Source organism: Cucurbita pepo, chromosome 4 (genome assembly GCF_057944985.1).
Source record: "Cucurbita pepo subsp. pepo isolate OVF chromosome 4, ASM5794498v1, whole genome shotgun sequence".
In the NCBI taxonomy this organism is placed as follows: Eukaryota; Viridiplantae; Streptophyta; class Magnoliopsida; order Cucurbitales; family Cucurbitaceae; genus Cucurbita; species Cucurbita pepo.
The window spans coordinates 1,250,182-1,277,739 of record NC_141801.1 but is presented as its reverse complement, the minus strand read 5'-3'; the positions used below and the strand labels follow the sequence as shown (position 1 = coordinate 1,277,739).

Below are 27,558 nucleotides of genomic sequence, written 5' to 3'. Positions count from 1 at the left end.
TTTTTTTTAAAATTTTTTAAATTCATTTATAGGGGCTTGGAGTTTTGTGTATTTATGTTTGAAGGGGTCTAAATTGGGGTATGTTTGAAAATAAAGAAGAAGAAGAGGGACTAAGGAATAATTTAGATAAATTTTGAGGACTAAACGACGTGTAAACTCAAGAAATTTTGATATATATATATATATATATATATACACACATGTATTCTCACATGTAATTGCAAAGGATTAACCTTAATTTTTCTTTTGTTTTTTTGAAATTTTGGTTTATTTTAATTCTAGGAAGCAAAAAAAAAAAAAAAAAAAAAAAAAATAATATATATATATATATATTTATTTATTTATTTATTTTTTTTTTTGTGATGAAAATTATTAATATTTTTTTTAAAAAAATATTGTGAAATTTTTAAAAACTTACAAAAATAACTTTAAGGTTTATTAGGAAAAAAAATAAAAAATACATTTTTCGTATTCAAAAAATAATGTACGAAGTGTCTGATAGACATAGACAGCTTTTGTTCATCTGTTTGACGGTAAAAAAAAATGTACAGAGGTAAAAAGTGTTAATATGACTTTTAAAATTTTATTGATATTTTTTTAACTAGGGTATGGTAGGAGTTTTGGGATGAAAATTATTAAATAAATAAAATAAAATAAAATTATATATATATATATATATATATATATAGTTTTGTGATGAAAATTATTAATATTTTGTTTTAAAAATATTGTGAAATTTTTTAAAAACTTACAAAAATAACTTAAGGTTTATTAGGAAAAAATAAAAAAATACATTTTTCGTACCAAAAATAATGACAGCTTTTGTTCATCTATTTGACGATAAAAAAATTTACAGAGGTAAAAAGTGTTGATATGATTTTTAAAATTTTATTGATATTTTTTTAACTTGAGTATGACAGGTATGACAGGAGTATTTGTAAAGTTTTAAGTGACTTTTTTTCTAGTATGCGATGCGAGATGCGCTTCTCGAACATGCTATATTGCTTTATTTCTCTGTCATTTCCGATCTCTCGGGTTGGGCTCTCGCGTGTCCTGGGTCCGATCAAATCAACCAGCGACCGATTTACAGAACAAGGAGTTAAGCAAGGGCGAGGAGATTGATAGAAGAATCCGACCGAATCTTGACTAAAAAGGGCTTGTGTTCAACTCCGTGGATTGTCTGGCTGGAAGGGATTGCTTTCTGCCGTCTATTTTGCTATTCGAGATCTCCTCTTAGCAAAGTAGTATTATTAAAGTATTTTTTTTAGATACAATATAAAATTTATGAATATTTTTATTAATTGAGCGTATATTTATATTAAGATGCATAATTAAATTAAAATGAAGCTAAATTATATGGAAATTGAAATATATTTATAATAAAACAAGAAAGAGTTAGTTTTGTGAAAATTGAGAGATTAAAAAGCGGATTTTGAGCAATAAATAAAATCATACAAAAATAAATAGAAATTCAATCCAATAATTTCGAATTCAATCCAATAATTTCGAATTCAATCTTTACGTTGGCGACGGCATGCGAGCATTTGAGAGAGTTGTCGGCGATTCATTGGAACAAAGTTTTTGGAGCCTTCCAAGGCTGCGCAACCGTACGAAGAATCCATTGCCGTCCTGTGAACTCTCAGCGCTCTTTCACCGTCTCTGGGCGATCATCGTCCAATTTTCCACTTAATCCACGGTATTTTTCCTCTTCCCTTTCCGCTCCTGAAATTTCCCCGCCTCTTTCGAGTTCCCGGCAAAATTCAATTTCATTTCTAGGGTTTTTCGGCCCCGCGAACCCGAACCCGAACCCCCTACTGGATTGTGCTTCGTTTTCTGTTTTCTGGTTGTTGGTTGAGTAATTTCTGTGGATTGTTGGATGCTTAAATCTGAATTCATTTTTGGGTTATGGGTTTTGGTTGTTTTTGTGTTTGATTTAATGGGTATTGTGGTTTGCCTTTGAATATGAGGTGAGTTGAGTGACTGATCTCTTCTAGTTATAACTTTTACTCACCTGGTTGGAATGGGTATTGAGTTTGCAAAGTAAGTTCTGATTGGATATTAACTGTTTCACATGGATAATGAGGTGATTGAATTTGATATTGGATTGGGGGGAGGCAGTGGGAGAGATGGAGATGACTATTCTATGGCTATGGTGCATGATTCCATGGAGGAAGAGGAAATGATTGATAGCCCTCCTTTGAGTGGTCTTGGTTGTGGTGCTGGCAGTGGTGAGATTTATCTTCCTGATGGTGATCTTTTGGATCTTGAACCTCATGAAGGAATGGAATTCGAGTCTGAAGAGGCTGCCAAGGCTTTCTATAACTCGTATGCTCGACGGGTTGGGTTTAGTACTCGTGTCAGCTCCTCCCGTCGATCTAGGCGTGATGGAGCGATTATACAGAGGCAATTTGTTTGTGCCAAAGAGGGGTTTAGGAATATGAATGAGAAACGAACCAAAGACCGAGAAATTAAACGCCCTCGAACCGTTACAAGAGTCGGTTGCAAAGCATCCTTGTCTGTAAAGATGCACGATTCTGGGAAATGGGTTGTGTCTTGTTTTGTTAGAGAGCATAACCATGAGTTAGTTCCTCCTGATCAGGTGCACTGCTTAAGGTCTCATAGGCAAATATCAGGTCCAGCAAAGACCTTGATTGATACTTTACAGGCTGCTGGGATGGGACCTCGCAGGATTATGTCTGCACTCATAAAGGAGTATGGTGGAATCAGTAAAGTTGGATTTACGGAGGTCGATTGTCGAAATTATATGAGGAATAATCGCCAAAGGAGCTTAGAAGGCGACATTCAACTGCTGTTGGATTACTTAAGGCAAATGCATTCTGAAAATCCTAACTTCTTCTACGCCGTGCAGGGAGAGGAGGATCAGTGGGTAGGCAATGTCTTTTGGGCTGATCCAAAGGCTCAGATGAACTATACTTACTTTGGCGATACTGTTACATTCGACACGACCTATAGATCGAATAGATATCGTCTGCCCTTCGCTCCTTTCACCGGGGTGAATCACCATGGACAGCCAGTGTTGTTTGGTTGTGCTTTTCTAATAAATGAATCTGAAGCATCGTTTAATTGGCTATTTAGAACGTGGCTTTTAGCAATGTCTGGTCACCCACCTATGTCGATTACTACCGATCATGATGCAGTAATACAGTCAGCCATCGCACAAGTTTTCCCCGAGACCCGTCACCGTTTTTGCAAATGGCATATTTTCAAGAAATGCCAGGAGATGCTAGCACATGTGTTCCTTAAACATCCAAGCTTTGAAGCTGACTTCCATAAGTGTGTAAACTTGACTGACTCCATTGAGGAATTTGAGTCCTGCTGGTTGTCGCTCGTCGACAGATATGATCTCAGGGATCACGAGTGGCTTCAGACGGTTTACTCTGCTCGGAGGCAGTGGGTTCCGGTGTATTTGAGGAACACTTTTTTTGCTGAAATGTCTATTACACAACGAAGTGATAGCATGAATTCATATTTTGATGGGTATGTTAATGCTTCAACCAATTTGAGTCAGTTCTTCAAACTGTATGAAAAAGCTCTTGAGAGTCGAAATGAGAAAGAAGTAAAAGCAGATTATGATACAATGAACACTTCCCCTGTTCTAAAGACTCCATCACCAATGGAAAAACAGGTTTCAGAGCTTTACACCAGGAAGCTGTTTTCACGGTTCCAAGATGAGTTAGTTGGCACGTTAACTTTCATGGCCTCGAAGGCTGATGATAACGGGGAAGTTATAACTTATCAAGTGGCCAAATTTGGAGAGGATCATAAAGCTCACTATGTGAAGTTTAATGTTGTGGAGATGAGGGCAAATTGTAGTTGCCAGATGTTTGAGTTTTCAGGCCTTTTGTGCAGACATATCTTGGCTGTCTTCAGAGTGACCAATGTGCTTACTCTTCCATCTCATTACATATTGAAACGATGGACGAGAAACGCGAAGAGTAACGTGATATTGGAGGACCATGTGAACGATATCTATAACAACTATCTCGAATCTCATACTGTGAGATATATTACCCTACGCCACGAGGCTTTTAAATTCATCGAGGAAGGAGCAAAGACTATCGATACATATAATGTGGCGAAGGATGCCCTTCAGGAGGCTGTAAAAAGGGTTTCTCATACGCCAAGGAATAACAGTAAAATTTCTTCGATCGATGGGCGAATTAAAGCGGACCCTGCAAATGATATAAGCTATACTAATCATAGTAGTAGCACAGGTCAAGACGGGAGCTTGGGTATAAACATGTCCGAGGTACGAGTTCGCTTTCTTTGTATCTCTCGGTTCCAACTTCTTCCCTTTTTTATAATGGAATGCATTACTCGAGATTTCTAGATAGGAAAAAAAGGTGGATTTCGACATCCTTTTAGTGTTTTGAAGATTTAGCATTGGATTTCGACATGACCGTGGCTGGACAATCCTTCATTCACTTGCATGATTTCGTTCTTACTTTTTTTCTTTCTCGAAATTTTTGGCAGGACGATTTGGACAAGAAAATCAATGAACTGACGAACGAGTTGGAGTGTGCAAATCGAAAGTGTGAAGTGTATCGATCTAACCTTTTTTCGGTGCTGAAAGATATTGATGATCACAAGTTGCAATTATCTATTAAAGTGCAGAACATAAAAATCAGTATGAAAGACAGCATTTGAAGCTGTAGTAGAAGTATATAGCAAGTCTTTGACTCACCTCGATATCAAAACATTGTGTAACCTTGGTCCCATCGAGAAGTCGACTAGTTCGAGGAATGTAAAATTGAGTTTTTGTCGAGTAATCGAGGCTCCTACATCGGTATGCAACAACTAAGATGGATGACTGCGTATCTATCTTCATTGCAAGTTTTTTCTAGGCGTTCAATGGTTCTTCTTTGAACCCAATGGTGATTCAAGTTTAATCGTCTTCTTCACCGATTCGAGTCTCCAAAGGCTAATTGAAAATTACATGTAGTAGTTGCTTCCCGATTCCGTTCGCTTACTTTAGCTTGTTATGATTCTATTACTTGGCTCGAGTTTTTCTCGATTTCTGAATAGATGTTCATCTTGTAGGGGGAGAAAATGACTGTTTTGAAGACCGTGGCGATGTTCGTCTTATTGATGGCTAACCTTCTCAGATCAGCATCGTTTTCGACATCAATATCCGAGGTAAACAAATGTTGATATGTTTTTTTCTTTGTTCCTTATGATTTGGGTAGCAAATAATGAATGCTAGGTGCCCTTGAACTGAATGTACAGGAAATTCTTTGTAGATTAGGTGGTGTTGTTTCTATGCTGATAGAGTAATTTGTTTAGGAGATGTTATTTAACTTTTATTTATGGAGTGCTCAACTTAGATCTTTCATCGAGCCAAAATCTCGACGTTCTTTAGGAAGAACTGAGAATGAAGTTCCTATTTAGCGTTTTCCACGTGTCTATGATGCATCAACCTTCTTAGATGTCCATGTTACAGGACCTCCACTGTAACTTGGCGTTTGACGTTAAGGTGATTTTTTATTCTTCGATGATTGTACTTGTGGCTTTAGAGTACTGTTCGACTCCGGATAGCATGATGAGCCCTGCAAAAGAACTTAGGTTTCTATAAGTGATGCTTTTACCTTGTTAAAATGGGTTGCACCCTCGTCGATGCTTGTTTTCTCACTATTCTCATGGTGAGGTTTACTATAGCGCTCAAATTCGCTAGCTCTGTCCTCACAACATCGAGGCAACTCTTAAATCTTTGGTAAGGTTTGTTACCATCCGAACTTTTGCCTTTTGGGAGCTGTCTAATTCTTTCATACACTCCTCCATCTGGGCTACAGAGCTGGTCGAGCTATCCCACGCTCCAAGCTACCTGTAATGGTCTCTCAAGTTTTATCGTTGTGTCTATTTGGTTCTTGAAATTTTAAAATTAATAGGTTTGGTCACTAGAGTTGTTTGTCAAATCAGGCCTGCATTCCCGATGTCTTGATTTGACACTCCAAATTGGTTGCATTGACTCAAATAATCAAACTCGAGCATACAAAACCAAGTCCACCGCTAACAGATATTGTCCTTTTTTAACTTTTCCTTTCGAGCTTCCCTCAAAGTTTTAAAATACGTATACTAAGGAAAGGTGTCCACACCTTTATAAGAAATGTTTCGTTCTCCTCTCCAACCAAGGTAAGAACTAAAAACCTCCATTAAAGCCTCCAAGCTCGGAAGCAAGCAGATCTCCGCCGTAACCCATGAACCAGAATCAAAGCTCCTCGACACAGACCCAGATCCGATTCACCAACCAAGCTTTAGCCACTGCAGAGAAGTAACTAATGGCGACGTGGGGTCACCGGCAAATGGTAATCGACGGAACGGAACGGAATCAACTTGTAAGCAACCAACGGAACGGAAGTTGAAGGGGAGAGATTGGTCCCACCGGCGACCAACTTCCTGTGGAGAAGTGTGGGGTTAATGACTAAACAAGTGTGGCTTCCATTCTTTGCATCTCATGTTATTTAAAATAAAAATAAAAAATTAAAATTAAAATTAAAAAATTAAAAAATTAAAAAAAATTAAAAATGTTTAAAATTATTATTATCATTAGTACTATGTTTAAAAAATACTAATGAAATTCTCACCGTTTATCTGAATAAAAAAAAAGGTTTACACAAATCCTTATTGTTAATATATGGGCGGAAATTGTCTAATTTTGAAATGCAAAGGTATTATCAATTTTTTTTTTTTAAAAAAAATTAATGTATTTTGAAAATTTAAGAAAAGATTAAAGGTATTTTTTAAAAATTAAAATTTTAAGAAAAATTTGTGGGTATTTTTGAAATATTGTTAACTATTTTCATCCAAAACTGTATTTTTAAAATATTATTATTTTATCTTTATAAAAAAAAAGTTTACACAAATTCTTATTGTTAATATATGGGCGAAAATGGTGTATTGACGCTTTATAATTATTTCTAAATTTTTTAATATTAAATTAATGTGTTTTGAAAATTTAAGAAAAGTTTATAATTGGTGAATTCCTAGGTTCAATTCCTATTGGATGCACGCCAATGGGACCCTCCAATAAGTCTATTGGAATTGGGTCTGTATCGATGGAATCTCATCATCTATACATAAGGAATTGATGTGGTATATTTATATCATAACATATGAACAGTAAGAACTAGCATTCGTATTGAGACTCGAACTCATAGGGAAGAAAATTTATGGATGGAATCAAATATGCAGTATTTACAGACAAAAGTACTCGGTTATTGGGGAAAAATCAATATACTTCTAATGTCGAATTGGGATCAAGTAGGAGAGAAATAAATGGATATTTTTGAAATATGAATTTAGTTTGAATTAAATGGTTGTATTTATTTTGAATTTATTATGGTAATTAAGTGAGATGTTTTAGGTGAAATGAAAGATTTTGGAAAGTTATTCATCATCATCCATCCCCCTTCACATCAAAGACAACACAGATTCAGCTTAGAAGACAGATTCATCCATTCCCCCTCACAACAAAGACAGATTCATCTCTGACTCTCACCCATTACTTCGTCTATCTCCACTCCTCTTACTGTCTCTGATAGCGATGTCTCACACCATAAATCTGAAACAGATGCCTCCTTCATTCTGCCCTTTAAACTACTTCTCCATTTCTTCCCCTACATTCACTAACTAAATCTACCGACCTAATTCGACGCAACAGCCAAGAACCGCTAACATATATTGTCCTTCAAGGGCTTAAAACGCGTCTACTATATTGTCCTTCAAGGGCTTAAAACGCGTCTACTAGGGAGATCCTTCTACACCCTCAACATTTTCAACATGTAACTAACTAAATCTACAGAGGTAACTCGATGTAAGTCTCGTAATAGCCCAAGTCTACTGCTAGCCTATAGTGTCTTTTTTGGGTTTTTTCTTCCAGAACTTCCCTTTAAGATTTTTTAAACGTATCCTAGATTTCCACCCCTTTGTAAGGGATGTTTTGTTCTCCTATCTCACAAAAAGTATCCTGCGTTTTCTGCCCAAAATGGTTTACTGCTAATGCTAGCTCAGGAGTGTATATGTAATGACATGTTCAATGCGATGGAAAGACGACCAGAACGCATTTAAACAGATAACTGAAGGGATGGGGAAGATTTTGTAAGAGTGATACCGATTTCCAGAGTAAATAGCAATTGAATTGATATGCTCAGTGAGAAGAATCTCCTTTTAGCTGCACTAATGCTTCCTCAACCTACAGAACTTACGAGGATAGCAACTTTTCAAGCAATATTGAGACTCATTTGCTGAATTTCAGTTTCGAAAATGAAAATGTGGATGGAATGAGTAAAGGAGTATGGACATCACCTTGTTCTTGACAAAGGCTTGAATAGAAACATAGTATAATACTTTTCATGAATCCTTTGAGAAGATCCAAGTGCTAAAAACTGATCTTGGACATTTCTCTGCAAATAGAGATGATTTAGTTCTGTATTTCGAGGCGTAACTGGCAACGGTCGACCATCAACCGAAGAAGATGGATCGTTCAAAATGGTTCCTTGCAGCTGTGGAGGTAGTTCTGGTGGAGGCCTGCCGAAATCATCTTCGTTAAAGTATTGGTTGTCGTAACTCGATGGCGGGGACGGAGGAGTTTCGAACTCGAACATACTTTCAGGCAATTCAGAAACATAGCCCTGGAAAACATAGTTCAATGGGAATTGTGTGGAGCAGCAGTAATAGCATTCTTGAGGAACACAAAATTATCAAAACTTACCGGCAAGTCTAAAATATTGTAAGCATTCCCTGAATCATTACGAGACCAAGGTAGATCTGGAGCATAAACCAACCAACCATCAACTATAAAGTGGTAGTGATAGATACCGACTGGCAGAGTTTTAACAACCACAAACTTCTCACCAGTGTTCTGCAGGAGCTCTCTAACAGAAACACAGTAAATTCAACACAATCAAAGGTTGTTCGAGTTGAGATTTAAGAAAACGAAACGGAACGAGAAGGAAAAAAGCACATCATCGAAGTCGGTTACCTCGACTGCCAGTTATCCCATGATCCAACAATGGCTACTTGATTGCCACCATGATTCCATGAGATCCTAACACGCGACCTCGTCTCATGGAACACATTTTCAATGAATGCAGCAGCACTCTGAGGCACAGATTGAGGTTGAGGCTGTAGCATCAGACCAGGACTTGACAAGGAAACTGTAGCGTACTAGAAGTGAAGATGAGTGAAAACAAAAAACTATGAGAGGGTTAATTTGAGAGTAGTGTTATTGGTGGTTCAATAAACCGAAGTAGGTACACTATTTTTGGCAGATTTCTTCTCATAAATACAAGGTACCACTCAGTGTAGACACCCTTTTTCGGCATAGTTATTAGGCAATTAATGGCGACTTTAGGTGCTCTATTTTCTTCTATACTTTCAGACAACAAACAATAATCTGCACAACCTTTTTAACAGGTTGCCTTCAAATGGAGTGAAGGAGAAAAATATATCCAATAGTTTCACAGAAAAGAATGAACCATCGTCTGTAATGTAAACAAAGCATTAACAAAAAAGCTTTAACAGAGAGACAATAATCTGCATATTCGATTACTTGACATATCAGGATGCTCAGAACAAATTCCCATAGTTTCAAAAAGAAAATGCCCCCAATTAAACAGCTCCAGAATTATTCCTTCTTTCAAAGATTCAAGGAAGTGGGTGGAATGGAAAGAGAGAGAGAGAGAGAGAGAGAGAGAGAGAGAAAGAGTGTATAATTATGAACTTTTTTTTAAGAAAAAGATACAGAAGAACAAACCTGAGGAGAGCCTAAGCTTTGTGGAGAAATCTGAATTCTGGAGTCTGTAAACGTGCGAGTGTGGTGGCTGTTTTGTATTGCATCCTCTGTACAGTCCATCCTTTGGTCGTGATTCTCCTCAAACTTATGGACTCCAGAGAGGTCGTCTCTGTTCTTGCTACCCTCAGCATTGTCCATCACTGAAAAACAGAACAAGAACCAGGATATAAACAACGAAGACAACCCAAATCGTCAGAAAATTGGCCAAATGAAAAGAAAAAGAGTAACCATCAGGACATAGAGGAAAAAGACAAAACCCCACAAAAGGAGAAGATTTTTATGCATACTTGCGTCAGTTGATCAAACCCACAAAAATTTAGAATCTAAACCAAGAGTTGGGTGAAGGGAGGATTCTGTTAGCTCTGTATTTATGGAGTTCTGTTTTTCTCTCTCTTCTCTCATACTTCCCAAGGACACTTTCTCTTCCTTCTTTTCCACTTCTTTGCAGCCCAAACAAACCCCTCTTACTGCTGTAAAACGATGAAGAGTGGTTTTTTATTCTCCAATAAATTTGGAAGATTCCTTTATTGGATTGCTAATTGTGCTGATTTAAAAGGGAATGTTGCCTCGTCATGAACACTCTTTTTTTTCTTGCCTTTGTCTGCAGGGAGTCTTTTGGAGCCTCCAACAGCCACTCCTGAACTGCCACTGCATTGAGATGTTCTCCAAATCATAGTACAAAATTACTGTTTTACCTATCTTAGCCTCACGGGTTAGCTCATAAATTTATAAAACAATTGATACACAAAGGTCGGAGATGAGGTTAGAAAATTACCAAAATTGGCTTCTAAAGACAGAAGAGCTGCTAGAACAAGCAAGGGTGAGCTGTTGATTAGAACTGGATGTTGCTTTCGGATAACAACTTCTTGTGCATATTTGTGAAACCTTCAAAGAGAAAATTGTAGAATTCATCTTACAAACCTTGTGGTATAATAGTATATGATACTTGACCTGACCTATAGCTAGTTTGCGTAGGGAAGAAGATGTCGCCTAAGCTAACTTGTCTCTGTTGTTGTACGAAGTCAATGGAAAGACATTCCTAAAGCAAAACTGCCTCCCCATGTGATTTTTTATCCAAATCAATTTCAGGGAAAACCCTTCACAGATCAAAAGATTGAGATAACTTGATTAGTGATGTCCAATCACCTAATACCCTGAGAGAGACAGAAGCCGAAGGGACGCTGGCTTAAGCAACAATCTTTATTCAAGTGAGTGAAGCCCTCTCAATTTGATGTGATAAATAGGATATACTTATACTTGCAAAAGAGCTTCAAAATAACCCAAATGGCCAGAGCCAGACTAAGGAGTGGCATCTCGTTCTATCATCCGTCCGTCCGTCCAATCAACGATAAACAGTCGAATGTTGAGGGGAAGTTATACCAACTTTATGTTGAGGATTGTTGGGATGGAGTCCCACCTAGACTAAATTAGGGGAATGAGCCTGGGTTTTATAGGTCAGGAATACATCCTCTTTCGGTATGAGGCCTTTTCGAGAATCCAAAAGTAAAGCCATGAGTGGATAATATCATACCATTGTGGGGGATTCGGTAAACCGCTTAAACTTTTGCAATCATTTGGTCCTGGGGAAGACAGTGCAAGAACCTAATGAAAGTGATTTTTCTTTCTCAACAATCAAGCCACCAGAGCAGAGCCAGAGTGAAAAAAATGGATAGTTAGAGAGAGAAAGAGATGAGAAAACCCAAAGTAAATGCAGGCCAAGTTAGGAGATAGCACGTACATCGTAAACTTCTACTGCCCTCCTTGAAGTTGAGAGTTAGGTGGTTAAATGTTGATATCACCAAGTTGGAGAAGCTGACACCGCCACCCGGTGGAGCATCTACATGAGTCAGCTTCTTCTTTCCTTGGCCCATCCTGACAGCAATATGCTCGATGTAGACCTTCAAAAGAGACATCTCCAGAGCTGCCATAGAAATCTTCACTGTTTCTTCACATTCAAAGCAATTCCATTCACAAATCATCTACATTTGGTGATTAAAGGGTCCAAGCTTAATGTAACACATCTTACTAACTCAAGAACAATACAACAAACAATTGCCAATTATTGACATAAACATTTCTTTCCTTCAAGCTGTAGTTTCTATAGTGATTTTGACTGGTGGGATTCAATTCACAACTATGATTGCTATCGTCTTAATTCAAAAGAATCAAACCGTTTTACTATAAAGAATCAACTGATAATTGATTAGCAAATTGTATAGCGGACCCATTCAAGAAAAACTATTTTACTTATCCATTGAGGCATTTTGTCGAACACCTGGCGGGTGGTTCCGGAGAAAAAGGCAATATATTTGTATGGTTGTAGAACTGGCACCGCTTATTCAGTTCCATTTCCATTCGATCTCAGGAAAAACAAAAATGTGGGTACGATAGAAAGCTACAGTACAGGGCACTACCTTGTTTGGTCCGTCCACTTAGCTTGGAATTTTCGATGCTTCCACTCACTTCTTCGCTGGTTATATGCAATTTTGACCATTTGCCGAGTAACACTAAATTAATAAAAAATATATATATTGGTACGGCTAGATTTCACTGGATTAGAGAGGAGAAGTGTGGAAGTCCCTCAACATTTTTTTTACTTTGAGGGAAAGCCGGAAAGTAAACGTATAAAGAACAATATCTACTAGCAGTGGGCTTAAGCTGTTACAAATAGCACTGAGCCCCGAAGGGAGTGGACACGAGGAGGTGTGCCAACAAGAGCACTAGGCCTCGAAGGGAGAGGATTGGAGAAGGGAACTAGTGTCAGCGAAAACGCATGTAACGGCCCTGATTAACAGCTAGCAAATATTGTCCCCTTTAAAAAGCGTCTGCTTGGGAAGGTTTCCACACCCTTGTAAATCGTGTCTAGGAAAGGTTTCCACACCCTTATAAATGGTGTCTTGTTCTCCTCCCGAACCAACGTAGGACATCACAATCCACCTTCTTTTGAGGCCCAGCATCCTCTCGCTGGCACTCGTTCCTTTCTCCAATCGATGTGGGACCGCCACCAAATCCACCCTCCTACGTGGCCCAACGTCTTTACTAGCACACCGCCTCGTGTCTGGACGCTGACACTCGTTCCTTTCTCCAATCGAGATGTGGGACCGCCACCAAATCCACTCCTCCTACGAGGCCCAGCGCCCTTACTGGCACATCGTCCGATATCTAGCTCTGATACCATTTGTAACGGGCCAGATTTACCTATAGCAGAAATTGTACTCTTTGGGCTTCCTCTCAAGGCTTTAAAACGCGTCTACCAGGGAAGGTTTTCACACCCTCTTAAATGATGTTCTCCTCCCCAACTAGCGCATGGCCCCGTGGGGTGGATTGTGAAATCCCACATCAAATGTGGAAGAGAACGAGAGGATGGATTGTAAAATCTCACATCAATCGGGGAAGAAAACAAAGGTAGATTCTGAGACCGCACGCAGATGCAATTACATTTTGTAATTTGTATAAAAAAATATTCATAAATTTTTAAAATTTAACATTAAAAAAAATTAAAAATATAATTAATTGTTTATTTATTAATATTGAATCTTCCCAAACAAAACCAGGCCCAAAAGCCCAACTTGGTGTTAGGCCCACAAACTAACAATAAATGAGAATATAATTAAAGGCCTTTAAAATAATATAATATATTAATATTTATGGTGAGGACATGCGACTTTCCAATCATGAAATTTAATTAATTTTTAGTAAAAAAAAACATGGTTAAAATGAATGCTTTTGTTGCACTATGAAGTCAACTTGAGTATAATTCAATTATTTAAAACATAATTGTAACGTTCTATGACTGGATTTAGAATTCAAATTTGTCAATTCATTGCCCCGACATTCTATAGCATAACTACGTTACCTACTTGTCGTTTCTGTGAGTGAAGACTACTATCTCCACAGATAAACACGAGTTATTTCAGCATGTTTTATTTTCACATATTTCCTAGGATTGCTTCAAGTAAATCACGCTTAATTTTGAAGTTCCTATAACTGATTCATTAAAAATGGACGTACACCTTGTTGGTAAAGGTTAAAAAAAATTCTTAGTTACTCGATTTTTAAAATCACTCTTATTCGGATGTAGTCTCGGTTTATTCATATACCTACTCTTTACTCAGGTGTCACAGTATTATTCTCGAACAAAAAAAAATTGGACACTACACAATAAATAATAATAATAATAAAATGTAAAAACGAAGACGTTTGAACCAATAAGTGATTGCTATAATTATTAAGAACATTTTATCATTCGTCCATTATTTAAATTATTAATGGGAAAATATCGATAAATTACATCTTTTAAATAAAGGGCAAAAATGTAAATTAGAAAAAGTAATTACTTTCGTTCTCTTTGCAATTTTATTTATTATTATTATAAATAAATAAATAAATAAATAAAAAGAGCTTTCTCAACCACTAAAGAAAGTGGGCATTAAAATATTCATTGTTTATTTGAAAATTAGAGGAAAAACATTAAAAAAACAAAACAAAAAATTCCTGTTGGGTAAAAAAAATTAGAAAATAAAATAATTTAGATCGAATAGGGTAAAATGACTAAAATGCCCCTATCACTGCAAATTTTGTGATTTTAATTTTAAAGAATTATTGATGAAAATATGGATAAATAATTATTTACTAATTGAAGGGTTATAGTTGTAAATTTATAAAGGGAAGAATAATGACAAGGCAAAACAAAAAAAATCCTTTTCAGACGTTGTTGAGTAAAATGACTAAAATGCCCCTATCACAGCAAATTTTACGGTTTTAATTTTAAAGAATTATTGATGATAATATGGATAAATAATTATTTTCTAATTGAAGGGTTATAGTTGTAAATTTATAAAGGGAAGAATAATTACAAGGCAAAACAAAAAAAAATCCTTTTAAGACGTTGTTGAGTAAAATGACTAAAATGCCCCTATCACTGCAAATTTTATGGTTTTAATTTTAAAGAATTGTTGATGATAATATGGATAAATAATTATTTTCTAATTGTAGGGTTATAGTTGTAAATTTATAAAGGGAAGAATAATGACAAGGCAAAACAAAAAATTCCTTTTAAGACGTTGTTGAGTAAAATGACTAAAATGCCCCTATCACAGCAAATTTTACGGTTTTAATTTTAAAGAATTATTGATGATAATATGGATAAATAATTATTTTCTAATTGAAGGGTTGTAGTTGTAAAATTATAAATTAAGCTCGTTAAATTGCACTCGAAAACAGCTTTAGAAAAGTAGATGAATTTGTTGTTGTCGATTATTATAAGGAAGAATAAGTGCATAAAGTTAACCCATGTAACAAGTAAAGAGCTAACCATATTGTAATATAGGTTATACATAAAGCAAAAGCATATCAAAATGATTGTCTTTATGTTCGGGACACTAAAATGAAACTTCGATCACATGTGGGTATCCAATCTTGTCGATGAGATGTCAAGCAGATTCCCGAACGTTAATGAGTGGCTAGTCACCTTTTATTTTAGAACAATAGTCGTGGGAAATCTCGGCCCTATGTTAGGTTTATCGAGCTTGTTCTCAACTCCTTAATGAGCTGAGATTCTTCCATAATGCACAACAATGTTTGACCGTTTACTTAGAAGAATAGTCACAGGCACTCTCTAAGGTCCTACACAAATGAAACAACTTCGACCCTTTGTTAGTGTAACAGCCTAAATCCACCACTAGCAAATATTGTCCGTTTTGGCTCGTTATGTATCGTCATCAGCCTTAAAATTTTAAAACGCGTCTACTTGGGAGAGGTTTCCATACCCTTATAAAGAATGTTTCGTTCTTCTCTTCAACCAATGTGGGATCTCCCAATTAGGTTTATCGAGCTTGTTCTCAACTCCTTAATGTGCTTAGATTCTTCTAAACGCATGACGACATTTTACATTATGTGCGTAGATTCTTCTATAACTTCGACCTTTAACGTTAGAAGAATAGTAGCGGGCGCTCTCTAAGGCTCTTCGTGAATGAAACAACCTCGACCCTTTGTTGGGTTTAGTTGACTTGTTCTCAGCTCCTTTAGTGTGCTTAAATTCTTCTACGTCACACGACGATGTTGCCACCGACAAATGTCTAAATCATTACTTAAACTATTTTTAACTAGATTCAATCCAAAAAACGAACCAAATTATTCAATAATTTGCCCATTGATTCTAATAAATTCTACTTTTTAGCTCGTGCGTTGTTAAAGTTAGAAGGATATTTGGATTTGATAATGCTGACTATGACAGCCACAATAGTATAAAAATAAATAAACTAGGAAGTGAAATGACATATTTGACCCTTATGTTGAATAAAAAGGGCAAAAATAATTGGCTTTATTTAAATGGAATATATGGAGTTAAAAATAATTATAGAAAAAGCTTTTATTAATTAAATGGACAAATACGGTGTTACATGAGCCATCCTCATGCCAGGCTGGCTTTGTTGGAGTCTCTTGTCTGCCGACACTTGTGGGCCCCACTCCATCTCATTATTTTATTTATTTATTTAATTAAGTTGATATACACATAAATAGAAATAGATATTAAATAATATTTTTATGAATTATTAAAATATTTTTTTAAAAAATATTATTTATTAGGTAAATTATTTAATAACTCATAGAATTTAACACACCATTTATTTATTTTTTTTATTTTTTATTTTTTCCTTAAAAACAGTCCCATTTGGGGTCGAGTGTCTTCGTTGGCATTCCACCCCATTTCGAGGTCTAGCATCCTTCTCCCTCCGGGACTTAACGTCTTCGCTGGCACACCGCCCGATGTCTTACTCTAGTACCATTTGTAACAGCTCAAGCCCGCAGATATTGTCATCTTTGGATTTCCTTCCAGATTTTTAAAACGGGTTTGTTAGGAAGAGATTTCCACACCCTTATAAAGAATGTTTCATTTCTCTCTCCAACCGATGCGAGATCTCACAATCCACCTCTTTCGAGGCCCAGCGTCCTTGCTCGCACTCGTTCCTCTCTCAAATCGATGTCGGATCTCATAATGACTATATTTTTACAACAAATCAGATTCTTGTTACTATTTGTCTTCAGTTTTGCTTCGAAAATTTTATTAGTAACAGGTCGAGACGAAGTGATTTATCATGCTAAAAAATGCACTGATCGGGATAATCTAAGCACTTATTAGAATCATCTAAAATGGGTTAAATGCTCGGAAATAGATCTAGTATGAATCCAAATGTTCGATTTAAAAAAAAGCAAATCATTGAACCATTTATTTCTTTCTGAAAGTGGTTGGTGGCCCTTTTCTTTTTGTCTCTTTTTTTATAATTTATTATTTTCTTTTAAATATATAATTTTATTCCTAAAGTATTTAGTGTCGGTTTAGCATGTCAGATATATGAACGACTATGAATAAGACTAAGAACAACACTATCAGTATTGAAATTTCAATTTTACAGATATATCGATTTTCATCTGCATTTTTTAAACTAATTTAATTATCATTATTTTTTTAATATTTTATAAGTATTTATAAAAAATATTGAGATTTTCATAATTAATTATCATTAGAAAATTTGGACCAATTAAAAATATTTTTAGAAGATATTATTATTTATAAATATTTATTTAATTCACTTAATTTTTTTTAAATCAATTAAGCACGTGCAGAAGCATCTAGTCCATGACAGAAGTTTTTCAAATAATTATAAAGAAAGTCAAGTATCTTTACTTTACTTCTACCTATTATCTAACGGTTTTTTTTTTTTTTTTTTTTTTTTTTTTTTTTTTTTTAAGAATATCCAAATATCTTCAAAAATTCATTAAAAAAATTATTATTTACTCATATTTAAATTCGTCCCGTAAATCACGGCCAAGAAACCCGAGTTCTATTTTCGAGTAGATCTTGAAAGGAGAAGAAAAAATAGAATGAGAGCATCTATCGTTAAATCCACCCGACTCAATAATACCCTATATTTATTTTATTTAAATAATTACGAATATTTAAATATCGAAAAAAAATTACATGATTTTATTATTTATTTTTCTAGTAAATTTCAACTACGATTTATTGTAATTATTGTTTATAATTACCCTTCATTATTATTATTATTTGTCTTATTATTCTTATTATATAATATAAATATGATTAGATGTGGAATTTTTTTAAAAAAATTATTAATCTAATAAAGGTGGAATATGAAATTTTGTATGATATCAATTTTATTATAAAGTTTAGAGATTTATATAAAAATAAATAAATAAATAAATAAAAATATAAATTTTAATTAAAAAATTGTTTAAATTTTAAATTTGGAGTCTAAATTGGTAATTTCAAACCAAATTCCATGGGCCCCACTCCAGCATGCTGAGCTGGCTAGGATGCCAAGTAGACTGTGTGGCACTCTCATTCTCTAAATCTCACCGGTCTTAAAAACGTCTCAAATCCCTTACCCTCACACAACACATATCCACAGCCATAATTTTCTCTCCCAAACACTCCATTTCTCTCCGCCGTCTCAACCTCCACCATGCGGCGACCACTCTCTCTCTCCGCCGCTGTTCTGGCGCTCCCGCTCTTCCTCCTCCTCCTATTCTCCTCCACTGCTGAGGCTCACAACATTACCAGAATCCTCGCCAAACACCCCGAGTTCAGTACCTTTAACCACTACCTCACCATCACTCATCTCGCAGGCGAAATCAACCGTCGTCTCACTATAACCGTCCTCGCTCTCGACAACTCCGCCATGTCGGTGCTCCTCGACAAGCATTTCACCGTCGGCACTATCAAGAATGTGCTCTCGCTTCACGTTCTTGTCGATTACTACGGCGCCAAAAAGCTCCACCAGCTTTCTAAAGGTAGTACGCTCTCTTCTACTCTGTTTCAGGCCTCTGGTTCCGCCTTCGGCACCTCTGGTTATGTGAATATCACGAATGTAAAAGGCGGAAAAGTTGGATTTGCATCTGAAGATAATGGCGGTGAATTCAATTCGTTTTATGTCAAATCGGTTATGGAAATGCCCTACAATATCTCCATCTTGCAGATCAGCAAGGTACTCTCGGTTCTTATCTTTGCTAGGGCTAGAATCTAGATTAGGGCAAAACTTCATGCCGTTCTAATTAGCACGGATTTAAATCTAGAATTAGTGATACATAATGACTGTTTTGAATAGGTTTATATTGCAAAAATTGGTTAGGATTAAATTTAATTTTATCATCATTGATTTAAGATGAACTGCAGGTGCATTTATGTGACCGACAAAAGGTCATTATTGTTGTGGATCGGATTTTCTTATTAGAATATATTGTTCATATTATTTTACTCCAAGAAGACGACAATTTTGTGAGTAACGAACTGCTTTTTAACGAATTGAGTAACAAATTTTGCAGGTCATAACATCCGCCGATGCAGAGGCACCGACGGCGGCACCGCTCAGTCTAAATGTGACGGAAGTTCTGCCGAAGCAAGGCTGCAAAGCCTTCACCGATTTGTTAATCGCCACCGGCGTTGCTGAGACCTATCAGTCGAACATCGACGGCGGATTGACGGTGTTTTGCCCTACGGATACCGCACTGAACGACTTTCTTCCGAAGTACAAGAATCTGACGGAGGCTCATAAGGTATCGCTGCTGTTGTATCACGGAATGCCGGTCTACCTCTCTCTACAGATGCTCAAATCGAGCAACGGTGTCGTTAACACGCTCGCGACCCACGGCGGCAACAAGTACGATTTCAACATCAAGACCGATGGCGAGGACGTGATGGTGAAGACGAAGGTCGTGACGGCGGAGGTGACAGCGACGCTGATTGACTCAGAGCCGTTGGTGGTGTACGAGGTCGACAAGGTGCTGCAGCCGCGAGAGCTTTTCAAGGCGGTGCCCGAAGAGGAGGACGAAGAGGCCCCGGCTCCGAAAGAGGCACCGAAGAAGAAGAAGACAAAGGCGCCATCGCCTAAGGCGTCCGAGGGCGAGGAGGAGGAGGACGCCGACTCGCCAATCGGCTCCGACGAGTCCGACGGCGAACCGGCGGATCAGAAATCGGACAAAGACGGGGCGTTTGGATCGGAAGGTCAGAAATCGATCGTGGTGATGATGTTGAGTTTGTGGTTGGGTGTTTTGCTCGTATGATTTTTACAATAGAGGCGGCACGTGGCGCGATACTAGAGGTCCGTTATTCATAGAGCAAAATAAATGTCCACTTATATTCGGCGATTTTATTTATCTTTTTTTTTTTTATTATTTGTCGGTGATGCTTTTTTTATTTTATTTTGTTTTATTTTTTCGTGGATGGTGTACAGTCACTCTAAATATCAAATTGGGTTGTATCTTTTTTATGCGATTTGGTTTTATTTTTTTTTCCACTTTGAAAAAAAAACTATAATTTATTTAAATTGGAATAATTGTTTAGTTTTTATTTGTTTATTTAAAATATCATTATTATTAATTATGTCGGAAAATGATCTGGAATCTTAATTTTGTGTCGGTGGAATCAATCGTGAAGAAGTCCCGTCATTTTGTTATTTTTGCACCTTTTTCATTTCAGTCCTTTTCATCTTTTTGAATTTACCAGTTTAGTGCTCCAAGTTTTATTGGATTCCACATTTAGTGACATGTGTCGGTAAAAAAAAGTAGATAGAACAAACTACTTGCACCTTTGGTCATTCCGGACCTTTTTATTATAGTGAGGATGAGGGAGATATTGAGGACTACATATACCTCTAGTCATTCTCGACCTTTTTATTATGGTGAGGATGAGGGAGATATCGAGGACTACATACTCCTCTGGTCATTCCCGACCTTTTTATTATCGTGAGGATGGGGGAGATACTAAGGAATGCATACACCTCTAGTCATTCCCGACCTTTTTATTATAGTGAAGATGAGGGAGATACTTAGGACTGCATACACCTCTGGTCGGGAAGGGAGATACTGAGGACTGCATACACCTCTGGTCATTCCTGGCCTTTTTATTATAGTGAGGATGAGGGAGATACTGAGGACTACATACACCTCTGGTCATTCCTGACCTTTTTATTACAGTGAGGATGAGGGAGATATTGAGAACTGCATACACCTTTTGTCATTCCCGACCTTGCATACACCTCTGGTCATTCCCGACCTTTTTATTATAGTGAGGATGAGGATGTCCAGTCAACCAACGAGGAGGATGAGTCTCTAGGTCCACCCGCCCACTCAAAATATATGAGACTTGTTGTAGATCATCCATATATTAGCTTGAAATTATAGTAATATTTTCTTTTTTTTTTTTTCAAATAAAAGTTATGATTATTATATGCACATAAAATTAACTTTAAACTAACCATAATAATTAATTTTAAGATTATTGTATAAAATAATTATACAAAATTTAGAACCATTCATAAATTAATTAATAATGATTTGTATTTAACAAAAGAATCTCACATCATATTTAAATTCAACAAATAGTTGGCACAATTAAAAAAAGTACTTTAATATTCTATGGTACATTATTTTAGTACCATTCTGACCATCTTATTAACTCTTCACCCTTATTGCCAACATTTAAGAAACAATATTGAATGCATCAAATCGACAAGTCATGTGACTAATTATTTATCAACAAATGATCGGTACTAGAAATTTTCTCGAACCCCAAAACCCGAACATGTAAAGATGGTTTTACGGTACGACATGATCTACACACACAATGACTCCACAGATTCCTTTCAGCTTCTTGGAATGCAGAGGCTAGAGGAAGGTATCATTGGGAGTTCAGATGTCCAGTTTTGAATACAGGTAAGTCTTTTTACCAGAGGAAGAATATGTAGGTATCCCCGAGAGGCCGGTATAATTGTTGTTCGCTTTTGCTAAACAAACTTTTGCCACGTAGTCGAAACCCGAGTTCTTTTTAACGAAGGGTTGATCTGCATATTCATCAATGGGCATCCACTGTTTAAGGGGGAGGGGGTCAGAATAGGGAAATGGCATTCTCTAAAAGGAATGTTTGATGCATATAAATGTTTGATGTTCAAGAGGCCAAGGCCGAGCTAGTATCATATTCGTGGATACGTGTTCTTAATCAACAGTTTTATAAGACGACTAATCTAGACCGCCAGGCTGTTACCTGTTCTAAAGTTTAGATTATTAATCAATCATGGATATGGAAATCATGAATGACATTCTCTAAAAGGAACGTTTGATGTATGTAAATGTTTGATGTTCAAGAGGCCAAGGCCGAGCTAGCATCATATTCGTGGATACGTGTTCTTAATCGACAATTTTATAAGACAACTAATCTAGACAGTCAGTACCTGTCCTAAAGTTTAGATTATTGATCAATCATGGACATGGAAATTATCAATGGCATTCTCTAAAAGCAATGTGTTGATGCATGTAAATGTTTGATGTTCAAGAGGCCAAGGCCGAGCTAGTATCATATTCGTGGATACGTGTTCTTAACCAACAGTTTTATAAGACGACTAATCTAGACAGCCAGGGTGTAACCTGTCCTAAAGTTTAGATTATTGATGAACCATGGATATGGAAACAATGGATTCCAAATTTCGGGCTCTCATTAATAGATCAAGGAGGAATGTTACTTCAAAATTTGAAAAGAAATGACATGACTCATTAATGATCATGGTGTACTAAAATATACCTTGGCTGCCTCAATTTCTGAATTTTGCTTTTGAACGGCAAAGGAGCGCGGTTGTAACATGCATACGAAAAACAAATCCGATTTTGTAAAGAATGACCTGTGGCTTTGCCTGCATTACCCAAGGAAGGAGCAGATGGTAAGAATAACAATGGTAAGGATGGGATCCGTTCCCTTGACCAGTGAATGGAAATTTTGGTGCACTGTATAAAATATGAAGGAAATATCAAAGAAAGTAGCTTTATGTAACAGCCTGAAGCACCGCTAGTAGATATTGTCTACTATGACCCGATATGCATCGCTGTCAGCCTCACGATTTTAAAATGCGTCTCACTAGGGAAAGGTTTCCACACTTTTAAGGAATGCTTCGTTCGCCTCTCCAACCGATGTGGGATCTCACAATCCACCCCCCTTGGGGGCCAGCATCCTCAATGGCACACTGTCCAGTGTCTGGCTCTGATACCATTTGTAACAGTCCAAGGCCACCGCTGGTAGATATGGTCTACCTTGGTCCGTTATGTATCATCGTCAATCTCACAGTTTTAAAATACATCTACTAGGGAGAGGTTTCCACACCTTTATAAGGAATGCTTCGTTCTCCTCTTCAACCGATGTGGGATCTCACACTTTAGCACAATTATTTCAATTATTTCAATTACTGTGGGAGAGATTTCAAACCTGAATGCTAACACTTCTACAAATTCTGCATCAACCTGAAAGGAATACAAATCGAACTGTTAAACATTTGAGAGAGAATGAAATTTTTAAAAAGATGCAACTTCTTGGTTGTTGTTACTTACACCAGTCTCTTCTTTTACTTCTCTAATTGCTGCTTCACAAATATCCTCTCCCTACAGAAAGAACAGTTACATTATAGCATTAGAATGCTTATTCAATTGAGACAAATGCGGCAAATTGAACTTTGCTTCACCTCATTAACCACTCCAGTTGGTAACTTCCAAACTCCTGTACCTTTGAATTTGCCACTGATCTCTTGAACCACTAGCACCTTCAGAATGGGAGTCTTAATGTTAGCTACTAGAAACAAAGAGCTCTTCTAAGTCTGAAACTTTCAAATAGACAGTAAATTATGAACATACTATTGCTTTTCAAATCACAGACAAACAGCATGGGTTAGGAAGAAAGTACCTCTCGATTACTATTCATTACAAACGCACCGATGCCCACACGATGAGAAGCATTAGCAGGAATACTATTTGTAGTTTCAGAGATCCATCGCACGAGCATTAGGTAATCAGGTTCGGCATGGTGGAAAACAAAACCTTCCTGAAATCAAACAAAACAAGCAGGATTATTATGAGAAAGTGACTTGGACCAATCTACTTTTTCTCTAAGAAGATGCAGAAGGCAAGGGTATTTTAACTTTAGGCTAAATTAAACCACCAGGGCTTGGCCTTGGGTCATGTGGACAAAAGTAGAGGGATTTGAGAGGATTTAGTTTGAACCCTGTGGTGTCAACCAGTCTAGGATCGTAAGAGTTTCTCGACAACCAAATATTGTATGTCACATTCTCATGGCTACTCATCGGTATAAAACAAAAAACACAAATAAAAAACAACAAAAGGCTAAATTATAGTTTTTGCCCCTAGACTATATATGAATTTTCAAGTTTAGGAAGTTTTTGATACAAACTTCTCAATTGGGTCAAAATTACTATAATAGCCCAAACCCACGGCTAGCAAATATTGTCCTCTTTGGGCTTTCCCTCAAGGTTTTAAAATGCGTCTACTAGGGAGAGATTTCCTTACCCTTACAAGAAATGCTTCGTTCCCCTCTCCAACCGATGTGGGATATCACAATCCACCCCCTTGGAGACTCAGCATCCTTGCTGGCACACCGCCTGATGTTTGGCTCTGATACCATTTGTAGCAGCCCATACCTACCGCTAGCAAATATTGTCCTCTTTGGGCTTTCCCTTTCGGACTTCCCCTCAAGGTTTTAAAACGCGTCTACTAGAGAGAGGTTTCCACACCCCTATAAGGAATGTTTCGTTCCCCTCTCCAACCGATGTGGGATATCACAATAACCCTTTGGGCTGGTGCCATATTTAATGGAAACATGAAGTAACATCCATCTGTATGCTTATATTTTGCTCTTAAACTGTAACGAGGTTTCCAGTTTGCCCAAAGTGACTAATAAATCAGTATATACTTCTGTGTATTATAATTAGTGTAAGGATGATATTGAAACAGAAAATATATATTGGAAACTGTTTGAAAGTTCAACGGTAGTAGCAGAACTCAAAAATTCATACACAGTACAAGAGAAAAAACACATGATATAGCCTTTAACTCTGAGATGAAGTAGAAACTTTTTGAGAAAAAACACATATAAGGATGATTTTATGAATTTGTATGAACAAAATGTACCTTAACAACAACTTCAATAAGATTTGCAAGTTTAATAGGCAATTTGATCCAAATGCCCCTCTTACCCTGCAAATCAAAATGCAATCAGAAACCATAAATAAGAGTTGAAGCTTAGAACATAGAATCATGTTCAACCTGTAACAGGGCAGAAATCAAATACCAGTTGTTTCCATTGAGATAGTGAAGCTCTTAGCAAATAACCAAATTCATTTGGATCCATAGGATCCTTCATTTCCACAATAACTCCTTCATAATTATCATAAACTCCAGGCAATAATTCAAGCTGTTCAATGTTATCCAGAGGAGTCTCGTTCTCAGCAATTGCCAATGAAGTTGATGAAGAAGACATGCCTCGGCTAAGAGATGGAGTTTTGTTTGATAAATATGAAGCCGCAACTGCAAGAATGATAAACAAGGAAAAGCCCCAAAAATGAGCCCATGATAATAAGTCCATATGATTCAGCAAGAATTTCAACACAAACAAATCCATATCTTCAAATTTCAATTCTAGTTTGAAAAACGGAATTCGGATTTCGTCACAATAATCGAGAAAGAACTCATTAAATTACAGGAGAAATCAGAAACCCCATGAAATAATCCACATAGAATCAGCTACGCACAACAACGACAAGAAAACGGATTAAAAAATGAAAGTCATACGTGTTATAATGCCCAAAAGAGAAGACGACGGATAATTCAAGGAAACTGGATTCGACAAGGGATGAAGTGCAGCGGAGGCCATTGGAGACCAAAACGCTTTATGTACGGAGAGATAAGGATATAATTTATTACTCTTAAGCCTCCACATGAAGGAAAATCAACCAACAAACGCCTAATCTCGCTGTGAATTGTGTAAAACCAAATCAAACACAATCAGAGAACGTGGAGATTAGGTTAAATCGATGATGGAGATTTATAGGAAAGAAAAAAGAACTAGCGATTGCCTTGAATTTCGGTTCAAAGACTTTGAAGCTTCCATTGAATATGCGAAGATTTGAAGAGTAATCAGTACTGGTGACGCCGCGTTGATTCGTTCTTCCACGAATCAATGGTGCGTTTCTGCGCGACCTGATTGTGCCTTTTTCTTTTCTTCGGAATTTCTTGGAAGATTTCACCTTCAAACACGAAAATATGTCCCTAATTCTTCTTGCAAATTCCAAATTGAAGAAGCTGAACGAAATGAACATGAATTGAGTTTAGGATTTTTACTTGGAATTGATCGCTTCTTAAATTTATTGCTCATTTTGATTCTCAATTCATATATTTTTTCAGTTCGCTTCCGAAAAAGTTAGAACTTTTCATTTTTTTTTCCCCTTAATTTTTAAAGCTTGAATTAAGATTTAGGGAGACGTTGAATAATAATAATTAATTAATTAATTAAACAATGTGATTTCTTACCAAGTTAAATTTTTATTTTTATAATTTAATAAAATTTCATTTTGATAAAATTCTAGTAAATAGTAGTGACATTTGTTTAATATATATTTTTAAAAATTAAATTCTAAATATTTAAAATTTTATTATTTAGACGTCATAAATATTTAAAATTACAATGGTTAGCTTTGAATTTTATGTAACAACTCAAGTCAACCGTTAGCAGATAATGTCCACTTTAGCTCGTTATGTATCGTCGTTAGTTTCATGGTTTTAAAATGCATATGCTAGAGAGAGGTTTCCACACTCTTATAAGAAATGCTTCATTCCCTTCTACAACCGACGTGAGATCTCACAATCCACCCTCCTCGGGAGTCTAACGTTTTTCGCTGGCACACAGCTTAGTGTCGGGCTCTGATACCATTTGCAACAACTTAAAACCCATCATTAACGGATATTATCCAGTTTGATCTATCATATATCACCGCCGGTCTCACGATTTTAAAATACATCTATTAGGGAGAGGTTTCCATACCCTTGTAAAGAATGTAAGATCTCACAGAGATCGATAGATTTCAGTTATGTGAGTTACGAGTTATGTTTAGTCATGGATTTTACGAGACCGATAGTCATGTATGAATTGATGATAGACGATATGAATGTTAATCATGTGAGTATGAGTTATGATTATGTACGGGTGTATGCTAAGTTGCACCGTACCATCGAATCAGTGGGACCTTATGTTACTCTATTTCGTGGTCCTTTTTTTCGTTGGTTTCGATATTCTCGAGCATGTGCCTGCACATAGCTAGGTCTAGGAAGAATTAATACTCACCTAGAAGGTCTATGTGCATGTAGACGACCGAGTATAAGTAAATGTACATCCAATTTTGTTCGAAAAAATGTGGGATTTAAGACCAATCATGATAGTTATCGTGATGTTCTACATTGGTTAGGGAGGAGAACAAAACACCTTTTATAAGGACGTGGGAACCTTCCCGTAGCAGATGGTTTTCAAGCCTTAAGGGGAAGCCCGAAAGGGAAAGCTCAAAGAGGACAATATCTGCTGGCGGTGGGCCAGGGTCGTTACAAATGGTATCAGAGCCAGACACGGGACAATGTGTCAGCTTTCTCGTGTGGGACTGGACGATTGACACGTTTTTTATAGAACGAAATTTCATGCATGTACACTTTTTAGTCAAACATTTTAAATATATTTTAATTAATAAGATTAATTTTTATAAATTTAGGACCATACGTGGATTACGGTCAGGGTCACGGGCACGGGCACGGTAGTGAAGTTACCAAATCCGGAGGTTAGAAGAAGGCAAAAGACGAAAAATACAAAAAGTTTTAGGGGTAAAAGGGACAATTCGCTACGCCTCTGCTTT

General features: G+C 36.7%; 4 protein-coding genes across 19 annotated transcripts; 2 read left to right on the top strand and 2 right to left on the bottom strand.

Annotated features, from left to right (window-relative positions):
• The first annotated feature begins 1,482 nt into the window (after window positions 1-1,482).
• LOC111792407 (protein FAR1-RELATED SEQUENCE 5) lies at window positions 1,483-5,790 on the top strand. 5 transcript variants are annotated; one of them, XM_087123289.1, is made up of 4 exons: window positions 1,483-4,270; window positions 4,495-4,807; window positions 5,062-5,157; window positions 5,462-5,790. In XM_087123289.1, exons 1-2 carry the CDS (start codon window positions 2,072-2,074, stop codon window positions 4,666-4,668), a joined length of 2,373 nt encoding a protein of 790 aa, XP_086979415.1. In that variant the 5' UTR covers window positions 1,483-2,071; the 3' UTR covers window positions 4,669-4,807; window positions 5,062-5,157; window positions 5,462-5,790. The 5 variants fall into 5 exon arrangements, with proteins under 5 accessions (XP_086979415.1, XP_023529603.2, XP_023529602.2 ...); XM_023673835.2 differs by having other exon boundaries at window positions 4,495-4,959; XM_023673834.2 differs by lacking the exon at window positions 5,462-5,790 and having other exon boundaries at window positions 1,483-1,696; window positions 1,968-4,270; window positions 4,495-4,959; window positions 5,062-5,413.
• A 165-nt stretch (window positions 5,791-5,955) lies between these two features.
• LOC111792463 (SNF1-related protein kinase regulatory subunit beta-2) lies at window positions 5,956-11,849 on the bottom strand. 12 transcript variants are annotated; one of them, XM_023673954.2, is made up of 7 exons: window positions 11,550-11,849; window positions 9,773-9,951; window positions 8,999-9,183; window positions 8,872-8,891; window positions 8,729-8,784; window positions 8,323-8,648; window positions 5,956-6,414 (listed from the first exon to the last, which is right to left on the bottom strand). In XM_023673954.2, exons 1-7 carry the CDS (start codon window positions 11,788-11,790, stop codon window positions 6,294-6,296), a joined length of 1,128 nt encoding a protein of 375 aa, XP_023529722.2. In that variant the 5' UTR covers window positions 11,791-11,849; the 3' UTR covers window positions 5,956-6,293. The 12 variants fall into 12 exon arrangements, with proteins under 12 accessions (XP_023529722.2, XP_023529721.2, XP_086979416.1 ...); XM_023673953.2 differs by having other exon boundaries at window positions 8,729-8,891; window positions 8,999-9,117; window positions 11,550-11,772; XM_087123290.1 differs by having other exon boundaries at window positions 8,729-8,891; window positions 11,550-11,767.
• Window positions 11,850-18,210: 6,361 nt separating this feature from the next.
• LOC111792449 (fasciclin-like arabinogalactan protein 2) lies at window positions 18,211-20,100 on the top strand. Its single transcript, XM_023673918.2, has 2 exons — window positions 18,211-18,819; window positions 19,157-20,100. The coding sequence occupies exons 1-2, from the start codon at window positions 18,298-18,300 to the stop codon at window positions 19,892-19,894; spliced, it is 1,260 nt and encodes a 419-aa protein (XP_023529686.2). The 5' UTR covers window positions 18,211-18,297; the 3' UTR covers window positions 19,895-20,100.
• A 1,139-nt stretch (window positions 20,101-21,239) lies between these two features.
• On the bottom strand, window positions 21,240-25,724 carry LOC111792480 (nudix hydrolase 7). The gene is made up of 9 exons (XM_023673983.2): window positions 25,454-25,724; window positions 24,954-25,189; window positions 24,794-24,859; window positions 23,553-23,690; window positions 23,335-23,412; window positions 23,204-23,254; window positions 23,082-23,116; window positions 22,407-22,515; window positions 21,240-21,697 (listed from the first exon to the last, which is right to left on the bottom strand). Exons 1-9 carry the CDS (start codon window positions 25,599-25,601, stop codon window positions 21,521-21,523), a joined length of 1,038 nt encoding a protein of 345 aa, XP_023529751.2. The 5' UTR covers window positions 25,602-25,724; the 3' UTR covers window positions 21,240-21,520.
• Between the last annotated feature and the right edge of the window lie 1,834 nt (window positions 25,725-27,558).

Bases quoted from the DNA above. Each gene is read 5' to 3' on its own strand.
- LOC111792407 (XM_087123289.1), top strand. From the start codon at position 2,072: ATGGATAATGAGGTGATTGAATTTGATATTGGATTGGGGGGAGGCAGT. The intron at 4,271-4,494 runs GTACGAGTTCGC...AATTTTTGGCAG, and splicing joins TGGGTATAAACATGTCCGAG to GACGATTTGGACAAGAAAAT.
- LOC111792463 (XM_087123290.1), bottom strand. From the start codon at position 11,739: ATGGCAGCTCTGGAGATGTCTCTTTTGAAGGTCTACATCGAGCATATT. The intron at 9,952-11,549 runs GTACGTGCTATC...TCTGTTTTTCAG, and splicing joins GGGCAGTAGAAGTTTACGAT to TGATGGACAATGCTGAGGGT. The intron at 8,649-8,728 runs GTAAGTTTTGAT...TATGTTTTCCAG, and splicing joins ACAATATTTTAGACTTGCCG to GGCTATGTTTCTGAATTGCC.
- LOC111792449 (XM_023673918.2), top strand. From the start codon at position 18,298: ATGCGGCGACCACTCTCTCTCTCCGCCGCTGTTCTGGCGCTCCCGCTC. The intron at 18,820-19,156 runs GTACTCTCGGTT...CAAATTTTGCAG, and splicing joins CCATCTTGCAGATCAGCAAG to GTCATAACATCCGCCGATGC.
- LOC111792480 (XM_023673983.2), bottom strand. From the start codon at position 25,601: ATGTGGAGGCTTAAGAGTAATAAATTATATCCTTATCTCTCCGTACAT. The intron at 25,190-25,453 runs GTATGACTTTCA...TCATTCTTGCAG, and splicing joins TCTTTTGGGCATTATAACAC to TTGCGGCTTCATATTTATCA. The intron at 23,691-24,793 runs GTACATTTTGTT...GTTTGATTTCAG, and splicing joins TTATTGAAGTTGTTGTTAAG to GAAGGTTTTGTTTTCCACCA.